This window comes from Babylonia areolata, chromosome 24 (genome assembly GCF_041734735.1).
Source record: "Babylonia areolata isolate BAREFJ2019XMU chromosome 24, ASM4173473v1, whole genome shotgun sequence".
NCBI classification, from domain to species: domain Eukaryota; kingdom Metazoa; phylum Mollusca; class Gastropoda; order Neogastropoda; family Buccinidae; genus Babylonia; species Babylonia areolata.
The window spans coordinates 2,977,274-2,991,148 of NC_134899.1; the positions used below are offsets into that span (position 1 = coordinate 2,977,274).

General features: G+C 37.1%; 1 protein-coding gene across 4 annotated transcripts in view; it reads right to left on the reverse strand.

The window, feature by feature from the left end:
• The window catches only part of LOC143298740 (sodium/glucose cotransporter 4-like), a 55,912-nt gene that overhangs the window by 20,373 nt on the left and 21,664 nt on the right, over positions 1-13,875 (reverse strand). For all 4 annotated transcript variants that reach the window (XM_076611674.1, XM_076611673.1, XM_076611672.1 and 1 more), the window contains exons 4-5: positions 13,747-13,851; positions 3,965-4,024 (exon numbers count right to left, since the gene is read on the reverse strand). In XM_076611674.1, coding sequence (XP_076467789.1) covers positions 3,965-4,024; positions 13,747-13,851 — 165 coding nt within the window. The remainder of the gene's footprint in view (positions 1-3,964; positions 4,025-13,746; positions 13,852-13,875) is intronic.

Consider the following 13,875-nt stretch of genomic DNA (forward strand, 5'->3'; position numbering starts at 1 on the left):
AAATATCTTAAATGATTATGGTACATGACAATGCTATGTGGCTCACGGAACTAATACAGAATACGCTATATTTTTGTTACGCATTTCATGTGACAAACGCAAAATATGATACCTTTTTTGCGTCTTTGATAAAACCAACACAAAATATGATACCTTTTATGTATTTCATGTAACTAACACAGAGAATGGTACTTTTCATTTGTATTTAATGTAACTAACACAAAGTATGATACCTTTTATGTATTTCATGTAACTGACACAAAGTATGGTACCTTTTATGTATTTCATGTAACTGACACAAAGTATGGTACCTTTTATGTATTTCATGTAACTGACACAAAGTATGGTACCTTTTATGTATTTCATGTAACTGACAGTATGGTACCTTTTATGTAGTTCATGTAACTAACACAAAGTATGGTACCTTTTATGTATTTCATGTAACTGACACAAAGTATGGTACCTTTTATGTATTTCATGTAAACAAAGTATGGTACCTTTTATATATTTCATGTAACTAACACAAAGTATTGTACCTTTTATGTATTTCATGTAAACAAAGTATGGTACCTTTTATGTATTTCATGTAACTAACACAATGTATGGTACCTTTTATGCATTTCATGTAACTAACACAAAGTATTATGTATTTCATGTAACTAACACAAAGTATGGTACTATTTGGAATTGTACTCGTTGATCAACTGTGAATGTCATCCCATCTGGTGGGTTGAAAGACACGTTTGACACATCAGTTTGTAGGGGGAAAAAGCAACAACAAAACTACACTGACATGTATTAAGCAGCACGTAAAAGATTAACCATAATTTATAGTTTACATGTTAGGTGTCAGTATAAGACATATTCACAATACGTCGACATAGAAAAATGTTGCTTTTATTATTGGGGGGTGGGTGGGGGTAGGGGGGGTGGCTGGTTTGTTTTGTTTTGTTTTGTTTTGTTTTTGTGTGTTTGTCGAGGCGTAAATCACAAACACGGACAAGGCAAAATTGTGCGGTGACCTGCCCAAGGGGAAGCATTCCTGGATGGGATTGAAATAATTGACGTAGTTGTTTCCCTTAGACAATGCCGCGACGCTTTCTGCGTCCACTGAGGTTATGCAGTGTGCAGGGAAAACATGAAGATGGAAAAAGTGAACCGGAGGCAGCGTATTTTTCTGGGGTTTTTTTGTTTGTTTGTTTGTTGGGTTTTTTGGTCACCTTTCCCTGCATTTGATATTAGCTTACCACCAACAGGACGTGATGACGGTACTTAAGTTAATGATGATACAATGTCAGAACTGAAAGCTTCAATCGCGCGCGTTGGTGTTTCTTTGGAGAATTTCTATTGTTGAGAAAGTATACTGATCAAAGATAAATCAGTCTGGATCACGCTTTTAAGAATAAAAGGAAGTAAATCTGTGATCTATGGTAAAGTACTTTTTTCTTCTTCTTTTTTCTTTTTCTTTTTTTTTCTTCTTTTTTTTCCCTCCCTCTCTCTCTCTTTCAGTTTCCCAGTAAAAGCAGCCTGCCTGATGCTCAAGTGTTGATTTAACTCATTAATTATCATAGTCTCTGGTGAAAAACCGAACTTTTCCGTTTACTGCTTCCATGACGCATAATAACGATATTCCTGCGTTATTATTCGTATCATTCGATTCTGTACAGTATTATAGGTATTAAAAAAAAAAAAAATCCACTGTCAAACATATTAATTGAATTTTTTTTTAACATTTTTTATTCAGACAAAGGTTTACAGATACAGAATTTATATGTTTTGTGCATTAGAAAGTATAGGGTAAGCATATAATTAAGTTCTAAGTACTGACAAATCTATAACAGCAAAACATATGTTCAATGGCAAAATTCCAAGGTAGCACTGTGTAGCTTAATCTTGTATCAAACAGTTATAAAGTGCCCATTTTTCCACAAACTTGTTATATTCCATAGTTATGTTGAAGGCATACTTGTCTACTTCATATGCCTGTTTGAGGTCTTTTTTGAACATTTGTAATGTTGGTTTTACTTTGCTGATTCTACATTTGTATACATAAAATTTAGCTACCAATAAAATATATGAGAAACATTCATCAGTTTTCATTTTGTTATGTCCAAAAAGCACCAGTGTGTCATTCAGGTTAAGTCTATCACAATGTAAACACTTTTCTTTTAAATATCTCACAAACTCCTTCCAAAAATGTTGTACATGGTTACATTCCCATAAATAATGCCGAATTGTATCTCTTTCTTCTTTACAAAAATTACACATATTATGTGAGAGTATTCCCATCTTCATCAAAACCGAATTTGTCACAAGAATATGATAATTAATTTTCATCTGGAACTATTTTAACATTATTTCATGTATTTTTTTGTATTGAAAAAATGTTTTTCCAGTCAAGCTTGTTTTCAAAAATCAAGTCCCAATTTTTACAGGCATTTGGCTTTTCTGGTTTTCCAATTATTATTTCGTAGAAGCATTTCGTTCCTCTTGGGGCCTTTATCAGTGCAGTGTATGCTTTATTAAAGCTGATTCCATTGTGATCATTGTTTTCAAATGTTATGTTCTTTTCTCTTAAAAATCTTTTAACTGAATTAACACAACCGAAGTATTCTAACATTGGGACTCGATTTTATCTTGGAATTCTTGAATATTGAAAAAATGTCCATTCCCTTTCACAGTGTCTTTCACATAATAAACATCTTTTCTGACCCAGTCTTCAAAATACAAGACTTGACCATCAATCTTAAATTTGTTATTAAAAAACAAAGGTGCCATCAGAATATCTTGCTTATCATGTATATCAGTTTTGTCATAAAATTCTGTGTAGCTACGAAACACATCTTTCCAAAAGGGGTTTATTATGCGTCCTCCAACTGTAAGAACTATTGGGCCATATTCTTGTAACATTTCAACTTCTGGACATTCTTTTGATAATATAATTTTCCATTTTGGACGATACGACATATTGTAGCATTTTTTCAACCATGTGAGTTTTAAAGATTTTATGAATAATAGAATATGTAGAATATTTATACCCCCGTTTTGTACACTGTGCACTGCCACTGATCTTTTAACTTTGTCCTTCTTTTTATCCCATACAAAATTAAAACACATTTTTTTGCAATTCTTGAATACTGTTATCTGGTGGATTTGGAAGCATAATCCATAAATAAATTATTTTTTTAGAACGCTTCTACCCATCTACGAATATCCTCACCAAAACCCAAACGTTTTAAAATTTTATGCATACATTTCCAACTAACTGAATCAAAAGCCTTCTCAAAGTCTATTGAAACTAGTAGTCCTGGTAGATTTTTTTCCTTCCTATTGAATATTTTTGTTATTGTGGAATCAAAGACCTGCCTAGTCACTGAGCAGGCTGGACCATGCTGCTGGTCAGGTATACTGGCTTGCAGGCGTGGTGTGGCGTATATGGATTTGGCCGAACGCAGTGACATCCTTATGAAACTGGGAAGGCCGAAACTGTAGAGTCATCTGAAGTTTTGAGGGAAGAAACTCGTTAATTAATCCATCTGGTCCATCTGATTTCCAAGTCTTCCAATTTTTGACTGACAGAGAGAGAGGGAGAGAAAGAGAAGGAGAAAGAAAGAGAAAGAAAAAAGTGAAAAAAGAGACAAAGATAGAAGAAGAAGAAGAAGAAGAAGAAGAGAGAGAGAGAGAGAGAGAGAGAGAGAGAGAGAGAGAGAGAGTGAGTGAGAGAGAGAGAGAGAGAGAGTGAGAGAGAGAGAGAGAGAGTGAGAGAGAGAGAGAGAGAGAGAGAGAGAGAGAGAGAGAGAGAGAGGCAACAACAACAACAAAAACAAAAGACGAAGTTTTAAAGAATGACCAGACGATTACAAAAGTCATGGGACTGATGACGATGATGATGACGATGACGACAACAACGACGACGACGACGATGATGATGATAACAATGATGATAAATTCTGGGAATACATACCCCACTTGCGACGTAGACGGGGACGAACACCCAGCCCAGAGCGATCAGGAGGTAGATGGCCTGAACAACACGATAAAACAGCCGGTAATGCAAATTGTCTCAACCTTTCTGGGCCCCTGGCCTGACGACAATACTCCCAACTCGGTAGCGAGTGGCCCAGAGTTCCAATCCCATATTCTGGACAGGGATCTTTACTTTCCCGTCCACCAGACTTCCAGTGGTGGTATGGGTGCTAGCCTTTCGGATGCGACGATAAACTGAACCGAGGTCCTGTGTGCAGCATGCCTTTAGCACATGTAAAAAATTAATTAAAAAAACAACAACACAAAAACACTGCACCAAAACGGTGGTCCCTGGGGAAAAAAATGTAGAAATTCTATAAGAGAAAATCTATTCTGACAGTCACACACACACACACACACACACACACACACACACACACACACACACACACACACACACATTTTCTTTGGGGGTAAGGGTGTGAGCGGGGGTATGGTAAAGTGCAACCAGTGTGATGAGCACCCTCCATAACCACAGTGTGATCAGCATCCCCCATAACCACAGTGTGATCAGCATCCCCCATAACCACAGTGTGATCAGCACCCCCCATAACCACAGTGTGATCAGCACCCTCCATAACCACAGTGTGATCAGCATCCCCCATAACCACAGTGTGATCAGCACCCCCCATAACCAGTGTGATCAGCACCCCCCATAACCACAGTGTGATCAGCACCCCCCATAACCACAGTGTGATCAGCACCCCCCATAACCACAGTGTGATCAGCACCCTCCATAACCACAGTGTGATCAGCATCCCCCATAACCACAGTGTGATCAGCACCCCCCATAACCACAGTGTGATCAGCATCCCCCATAACCACAGTGTGATCAGCATCCCCCATAACCACAGTGTGATCAGCACCCTCCATAACCACAGTGTGATCAGCACCCCCCATAACCACAGTGTGATCAGCACCCCCCATAACCAGATGAGCTTTCTTGCACTTACCGTCCCATACTGTACAATGAAAAACGACAGCTTCAGTTCACAAACCCGTGAATAGCTGTACACAATCTAGCTGAAGCATGGGTTGTTGTTTTGTTTTGTTTTTGTTTTCAAACGCATTTTCCAAGCTGTCCAGTGTGTATGTGTGCTGTCTGAAACAGCCGTTGTATTCAGGGGTGATTTCTCTCGGGAGCATGCCTGTGTTCCCAGGATCCTCCGGGTCTATGTTCCCCCAGGTTTATGTTCCCCGGGTTTATGTTCCCCCGGGTTTATGTTCCCCCAGGTCTATGTTCCCCTGGGTTTATGTTCCCCCAAGTCTATGTTCCCCTGGGTTTATGTTTCCCCCAGATCTATGTATGTTTAATCATACATACACTTTTGGGTAGCGCTCAGTGGTGATCAGTGGTCGGCAGTGGTTAGTGATCAGTAGTGATCTACAGTGGTTAGTGATCAGTAGTGATCTACAGTGGTCGGTGTTTAGTGGTGATCTACAGTGGTCGGTGATCAGTGGTGATCTACAGTGGTCGGTGTTTAGTAGTGATCTACAGTGGTTAGTGATCAGTAGTGATCTACAGTGGTCGGTGATCAGTAGTGATCTACAGTGGTTAGTGATCAGTAGTGATCTACAGTGGTCGGTGTTTAGTGGTGATCTACAGTGGTCAGTGATCAGTAGTGATCTACAGTGGTCGGTGTTTAGTGGTGATCTACACTGGTCGGTGATCAGTAGTGATCTACAGTGGTCGGTGTTTAGTGGTGATCTACAGTGGTCAGTGTTTAGTGGTGATCTACAGTGGTCAGTGTTTAGTGGTGATCTACAGTGGTCGGTGATCAGTAGTGATCTACAGTGGTCGGTGATCAGTGGTGATCTACAGTGGTCGGTGATCAGTAGTGATCTACAGTGGTCGGTGATCAGTGGTGATCTACAGTGGTCGGTGATCAGTGGTGATCTACAGTGGTCGGTGATCAGTAGTGATCTACAGTGGTCGGTGTTTAGTGGTGATCTACAGTGGTCGGTGATCAGTAGTGATCTACAGTGGTCGGTGATCAGTAGTGATCTACAGTGGTTAGTGTTTAGTGGTGATCTACAGTGGTCGGTGTTTATTGGTGATCTACAGTGGTTAGTGAACAGTGGTGATCTACAGCGGTCGGTGATCAGTAGTGATCTACAGTGGTCGGTGATCAGTAGTGATCTACAGTGGTTAGTGATCAGTGGTGATCTACAGTGGTCAGTGTTTAGTGGTGATCTACAGTGGTCGGTGTTTAGTGGTGATCTACAGTGGTCGGTGTTTAGTGGTGATCTACAGTGGTCGGTGTTTAGTGGTGATCTACAGTGGTCGGTGATCAGTAGTGATCTACAGTGGTCGGTGTTTAGTGGTGATCTACAGTGGTCGGTGTTTAGTGGTGATCTACAGTGGTCGGTGTTTAGTGGTGATCTACAGTGGTCGGTGATCAGTAGTGATCTACAGTGGTTAGTGATCAGTAGTGATCTACAGTGGTCGGTGTTTATTGGTGATCTACAGTGGTCGGTGATCAGTGATGATCTACAGTGGTCGGTGTTTAGTGGTGATCTACAGTGGTTAGTGATCAGTAGTGATCTACAGTGGTTAGTGATCAGTGGTGATCTACAGTGGTCGGTGTTTAGTGGTGATCTACAGTGGTCGGTGATCAGTGATGATCTACAGTGGTCGGTGATCAGTGATGATCTACAGTGGTCGGTGTTTAGTGGTGATCTACAGTGGTCAGGACGTCATAATACTGCGCAAACGTGATAAATCAACGCAATCTGAAGATTTTTGCGTCGTGGTCAGTAGTGTGGTCAGTAATGGCCAACAGTAGCTATGAGTTGTCAGCTAACGGAGGAGCACTGCCAAGACGTCCCAATAATGCACAACCGTCACAAAGTGATGCAAGCTGAACTCTGATAGTGTACAGCAGCGGTCAGTAGTGGTCAAGCAACGGTCAAACACCTTGCCAAGAAATAATAACGGACAGATGCAACAAAATAACGCAGAGCTAGCAATTTTGGGTCGTGGTCAGTAGTGGTCCTATACCTGGGGGAATACAGACCTGGGGGAATCAGAGCTTCTCTCTCTCTCTCTCTCTCTCTCTCTCTCTCTCTCTCTCTCTCTCTCTCTCTCTTAGTATTATATGAAAAAATTACCCTGATCTTTGATTCGTCATCTCAGAATGTAAAATTACAGGTATTAGAAAGAATTGAATCTGACCACCTACCCATTGTATTATACATTGATAAACACTTCACAAGGCAATGTGATATGAATTCTGATTATGATATGAATCAGTCCATTATTAAATATTGTTGGAATGATATGTATGCAGAATATTTTTCTTTTTCTATGGAGTCACAGGAAATACAAGAAAAGTTTCAGTTAGCAGAAGATCTTATTCACGTTGATATAAATAGAGCATTAGACAAGTTTAATCAGACTATTAAAGAACAAGCAGAACATATGAAAAAACGTATATTTATAAATAAAAAAGCAGCAGACAGAAATTGGTTTGATCATGAATGTAAAATGGAGAAACGCCGGGTACGCAGACTGTTGAGGATATGTAGAAGAACATTAGATAAAGAAGATCGCATTTTGTTTTGTATTGCTAGACGCGAGTATAAAAAGTTAAATAAGAGAAAAAAGAAAGAATATAATAACTCATTAGTAAACGAACTTATAGATTCTGTTAAAAGTCAAAAGGAATTTTGGGACACAGTACAAAAGATCTCAAAAAAGAAAGTACAACCTTTAAATGATATTTCTATTCAAGAGTGGTTCGAACATTTCAAAAAAGTGTTAGAAAATGAAGATGATGACGAGGGGGGAAGTAACTGAAAACATGAATACAGAAAATGTAGGGGATAATTATACACTAGACAGACCTATATCTCACGAAGAAGTCTTATTAGCGATTAGAAAATTAAAAAATGGTAAATCTGCTGGCCCTGATGGACTGATTGGTGAATTTTTCAAACATTCTGGTGAGACGACTGTTAGTTTCCTGGTGAAGCTGTTTAATTTTTTTTTTTTTTAATGAACCTTTTTTAATTTCATTTCAGACAACGAAACCGAACATTGACACACGACCAGAAAAAAACAAAACAAAAAAACAACAAAATGGATAAACATCATCATTTCCTTACACTGAGCATATCATTCAATTATCCATACAAATACATACAAACTCACACACATGCACACATACGTACATACGTACACGTATAAACACAAACACACACTGCCACAAGCACACAAATCCACAGACATGCACACAAACATATCGGCACCTGTATACACGCACCTTCATCCACCGATGTCTGCATGTAATGTATACATTAAACGTCATAGAACACAGCACCCATACCTCATAGCATGTTCAAATAATCAATGTTGTCCTTTTGTGTGTGTGGTTTTTTGTTGTTGTTTTTGTTTGTTTGTTTTTTTGTTTGTTTTTTTGTTTTGTTTGTTTGTTTGGGTGTTTTTTTGTTTGTTTGTTGTTGTTTTTTTTTGGGGGGGTGTTGTTGTTTTTGTTTTTTTTTATCCTTCTGTATTCAACCAGTTTATCGAGAATGCATTAAAAGACATATTCACAAGTGAAATATGTTTTTCAGTTTCATATACACGTTTCAGATATTTTCTGAAATGATTAAGCTGTGGAACTGTGTTACTGACTTTGCATTTGTAGATAAAGAATTTGGCATGGACTATAATCATGTCAAGAGTTCCATCAGACCTGAATTCGCTATCATGTCCAAATATAATGATTCTTTCATTGAATTTTAAGAATTTTGCATTTTCAGAATTATCATTGATATGTCTTTCAAGCGCATTCCAGAACACATGTGTAAATTCGCGTTCCCAGAATATATGGTATATATTTTCACGATCTTTTCTACAAAAAGTACAACTATCTTCACTAACTATGCCCATATGTTTCAGCACAGTATTAGTTGCTAATATTTTATGTATAATTCTAATTTGAAACCACCGAAGTCTGATTTCACTGATTTGACGTATTTTCCTAAATGTAATATCCCATTTGATTTGTGTGTCAAGTTTATTTTCCCATTTACTGCAACGATTTGGGTTTATACTATCATGCGTTAAAATATCATAGTATACACGTGCACCCTTAGAAACTGAAAATATTGCTTCAAAAGTTTTATGGCTATTTAAAGATCGATTAGTTTGAGCAACAATTCTACATTTCCTCATGTAACACTTCACTGCTTGTATGTATCCAGTATATGTAACATAGTCAGTATGTAACTTGTATTTATGTTTAAATTCTTCAAATGATAGAAACATACCATCATCATTAAGCACGTCTGAAATAAAACACACTCCTTGGTCAATCCATTTCTTACAGAACACAGTTTTCCTTCCAATTTTTATATTATCATTATAGAATAGAGGTTCTGCATTCATTTCTTCGTATTTTTCTATGTGAATTTTCTTTCCGAATTCCCTATATGCTTGCAAGACATCATTCCAAAATTTGTTTTGATGAGTGTGTTTTTCAGCAGGAAGGTTTGGGCCAAGTTTTTCAAGCAGAGTCAAGCTAGGATTTATAGTAACACTGAGTTTTTTCCATTTATGGTCGCTTGTCTTTAGTCTTCGTATCCAAATCAACTTGAGTGCATTAATGTAGTTTTTAATGTTTGGCACACCAAGCCCTCCATGAACAATTCCTTTAACAACAGTGTTTCTACTAATTCTATCTTGTTTCTTATTCCATACAAACTGAAACACTGTTTTCTGAATCATGTCTGTCATGGTGTCAGGAGGATTTGGCAACAATATCCACAAGTGGACGATTTTGGACAAAATCAAAGATTTAAGCACTGCAACTCTTCCTAGGGGGGTAATCTGTTGTTTTAACCATATTTTATACAAAGTGTTGATTTCTGCAAATTTACATTTCAGATTAATTTCCTCGTTGTGTTTTAAATCGCTTGTGAACCAAATGCCAAGTATTTTGAACTGAGGGGGATTCCATTTAATGTTTAAATGAGGCAAATAACGTTTTGAACAGTTCCTTAGTTTTCCCAGCCATATAGCATTTGTTTTAGTAGCATTCAGAAAGAGACCAGATTTTTTCCCATATGTGTTAACAGTATTCATCGCTTCCACGAAAGTATTTTCATTATCATGTAATAAGAGTTCAGTGTCGTCAGCATATTGCAATATCTTATATTCATAATCACCAATTCTAATTCCTTGTATATTATCATTTTCCCTTATCATAACAGCAAGGATTTCGACACATAAAATAAATAAATAAGGAGATATTGGGTCACCCTGTCTACAGCCTCTAGAAATAGGAAACCACTGTGACATATGACCATTAACAGAGACAGACGACTTAATGTTATCATAGAACACTGAAATCCATCTACAAAAGTCTTCACCAAAGCCAAACGCATGAAGGACTTTGAACATAAAACTCCAGTCAACAGAGTCAAAGGCCTTTTCAAAATCAAGGCACAGAAGCAGACCAGGTAATCTTTCCCGATTTAAATAGTTAATAATATCATAGATTAGACGGACATTGTCTCCCATAAATCTGTTAGCGATGAACCCAGTCTGATCCTCATTTATCAACGCAGGAAGTACGTATTTTATTCTAGCCGCAATACACGCTGAGCCTATTTTATAAATAACAGTAAGGAGAGAGATTGGCATCCAGTTTTTAAGTAAATCCTTTGCTTTATCCTCTTTAGGAATGCATATGATAATGCCTTCCCTCTGAGGTGGTGAGAGTTGACCGCTTCGAAAACTATCATTTAGTGCTCTTACTATGAATACACCAATTTGTTGCCAAAAAAACATGAAAAATTCTACCGTGAATCCGTCCGAACCAGGGCTCTTGTTATTTTTCATACTTTTTAATGCATAAGTTGCTTCATCTAGTGTCATTTCTCCCTCTAACGACGACTTTTCTACTTCTGTTAATTTTGGAATGTTATCGACTAACTCTGATATTTCACAGTCTTCTACTTGTTTCTTTAAGTACAGATTTTCGTAAAAGCGTTTAACTTCTTTGATAATTTCTTTACTGTCTACTGCTTTATCCCCGTTACTTAAAGTTAATTTCCTCATTTGTTTACTGACATAAGTACGATTCTCAAGATTACAAAAATACTTTGTTATTTTTTCTCCCTCAGCTACCCACCTTGCCCGTGATCGAAGAAGAACACCTTCCATATGTTTTTCTCTGATTTTAACTAACTCTTCTTTATCATTGTTAAGCTGATGCCTTTCTTCTCCTGTTAATGTGGCTTTCATTTCAAGACATTCTATATTGTGTTCTAATTCTTTCTTGCGTTCACCAGTTACATGCTTTTTCATTGTAGCAAAGGCAATTGTTTTAGATCTTATCTTCATAAGCAGAACATCTAAAAATAGTTGATCCGGTATAGTAAGCTCAGTTTCGTGTTTTGGAACATTACTGAGACTTCCCCGAGAATAGGGTAAAGCTGCGTATTCCTCTGTAACATTTTTTATAACCTCCTTTATTTCTTCTACAAATAGTTTATCCTTTAAGAGAGAAGAATTAAATTTCCACAAAGTATTTCTTTTTACATCTTTTTCTAAAGTAATTGTTAACGTTATCATAGAGTGATCTGTCCTATAACCAGGATTTATATCTGCATCTTTTTACAGAACAGCACAAAAAGTCTGATATCAGGAAAAAATCTAAACGACTTTGTTGAAGAGGATTATTTCTTCGCCACGTATATCTTCTAGTTTCAGGATTAAGTTCCCTCCATATATCAACTAAGTCCAAATTAACTATCATACTATCAACTTGCTCATGAGCTTTTACATTATTCACGTGTTTATAATTACACTAGTCATAAGTTGGATCCAACACAAGATTCCAGTCTCCTCGTAGCCTAGTTCAGGCATGTGTTTTTCTACTTCAATATAGAAGTCTGGATTATCTCTATTTGGTCCATAAATGCTAATGATTAAATAGTCTTTTTCCCTAATGCGGACAGAAGCAAATATATAGTTCCCTTCGGGATCTTTGTATACTTTCTTTAATTGGAATTCAAAATTTTTTTTAAATAATATAGCTACTCCTCTTGTGTTAGATGTGTGGGAAGCAAAGTAACATTTGTTTGTAGCCCTGTCTTGTTTTCACTTTTTATTAATGAACTAGCGTTAGAAATTATGCAAAATGGTCAACATGGTGCTACTTTCGATTTGATTGAATTGTTTGTTCTACTTTTTGCTGATGACATGATTTTGCTGTCCATAACAATAGTTGGTTTACAGCGACAACTTAACAGTTTATACACTGCTGCAACTAATTTACAGCTAAAATTAAATATGGATAAAACAAATATTGTTGTTTTTCGTAAGGGAGGGTATTTGGCAAGAAATGAAAGATGGTCATATGGAAGCGAAAGAATAACTGTCGTAAATGCATATCCTTGGGATTTATTTTTCAACAAGACAGTTTCAACTTTGCATGTCAAGACATTGCTAATAAAGCAACAACAAAAAAGCAGTTATTTTGATTTTTCATATTTTGTATAAAGTAGACTGTAGTTCTTTTAGTGTATTTGTTAGATTATTTGATTCGCAAGTTCAGCCAATATTACAGTATGGAGCAGAAATCTGGGGACTGGAAAATAGAATAGTAATAGAAAAAGTGCACTTGTTTGCATTGAAACGTTTTCTCAATGTAGACAATCGAACTCCAAATGATCTTGTTTATGGTGAACTGGGGAGATACCCGATTTATCTAAATTCTTATATCAAATGTATTAAATATTGGCTAAAGTTGACTAGAATGAATGAAAACAGATATCCATTTAAAGCATATAAAATGTTATATAGTTTAGATAATGATGGTAAGAAGACTTGGGCAACGCGTGTTCGTCAGTGTTTAAATACACATGGTTTTGCATTTGTATGGGATAATCAAGGGGTGGAAGATATTGCAGGTTTCTTAAAGTGTTTCAGACAACGTATTATTGATTGCAGGTGGCAAGATTGGCATGATCATATACAAACTAGTGATAGATTCGCACAGTTTAGACTTTTTAAAACATCGCATGTGATTGAGCCATACATTGAGTTAGGACTGAACAGATATATAAAATGTACACTGCCAAAATTTAGATTTGGTATTTCTAATATTGCTTCTCATAGTTTCAGGTATAGCATTCGAAATGAACCCATGTATACATGCCGTTTATGCAGTTCGGGTAAAGAAGATGAATTGCATTTTTTGTTATGTTGCCCTGCTTTGTGCGACCTTAGACAAAGACTTATTCAACCGAAATATTATAGAGATCCGTCTAGTTTTAGGTTTAATCTACTCATGTCTTCAAGACAGAAATGTACTCTGTATAACTTAGCCATATATATATATATATATATATATATATATGAAGGATTGAAGAGACTACGTACAGTTATCTCGTGAATGTTGTTGAATATTTGTGTTGACTATTTTGGGTGATATGGTTGATATTGTGCTAACAATTTTTGGTTGATCTGAATTGTCTACTTACTGTGTCATATTATTTTCTAATTATTATTTATCAATGAATCCCCCTTCAGTAAGGGGCTCTGGCCTTATCTGAATAAAACATTCGTTCGTTCGTTCGTTCGTTCGTTCTCTCTCTCTCTCTCTCTCTCTCTCTCTCTCTCTCTTAATATTATATGAAAAAATTACCCTGATCTTGTGAAGTGGGCCTTAACATGTTGTGAAGCGTGCAGACTAGACACATACTCACGTGCCATTCGTAAATGGCCACAGCGAACCCCGAGGCCGCTGCCTGGCCGGCAAGACCGATGAACATGGGAGCTCCCACGTTGCTGGCAAATATCGAGGCTCCCACCTGGAACAGTCATAGCAATAATAA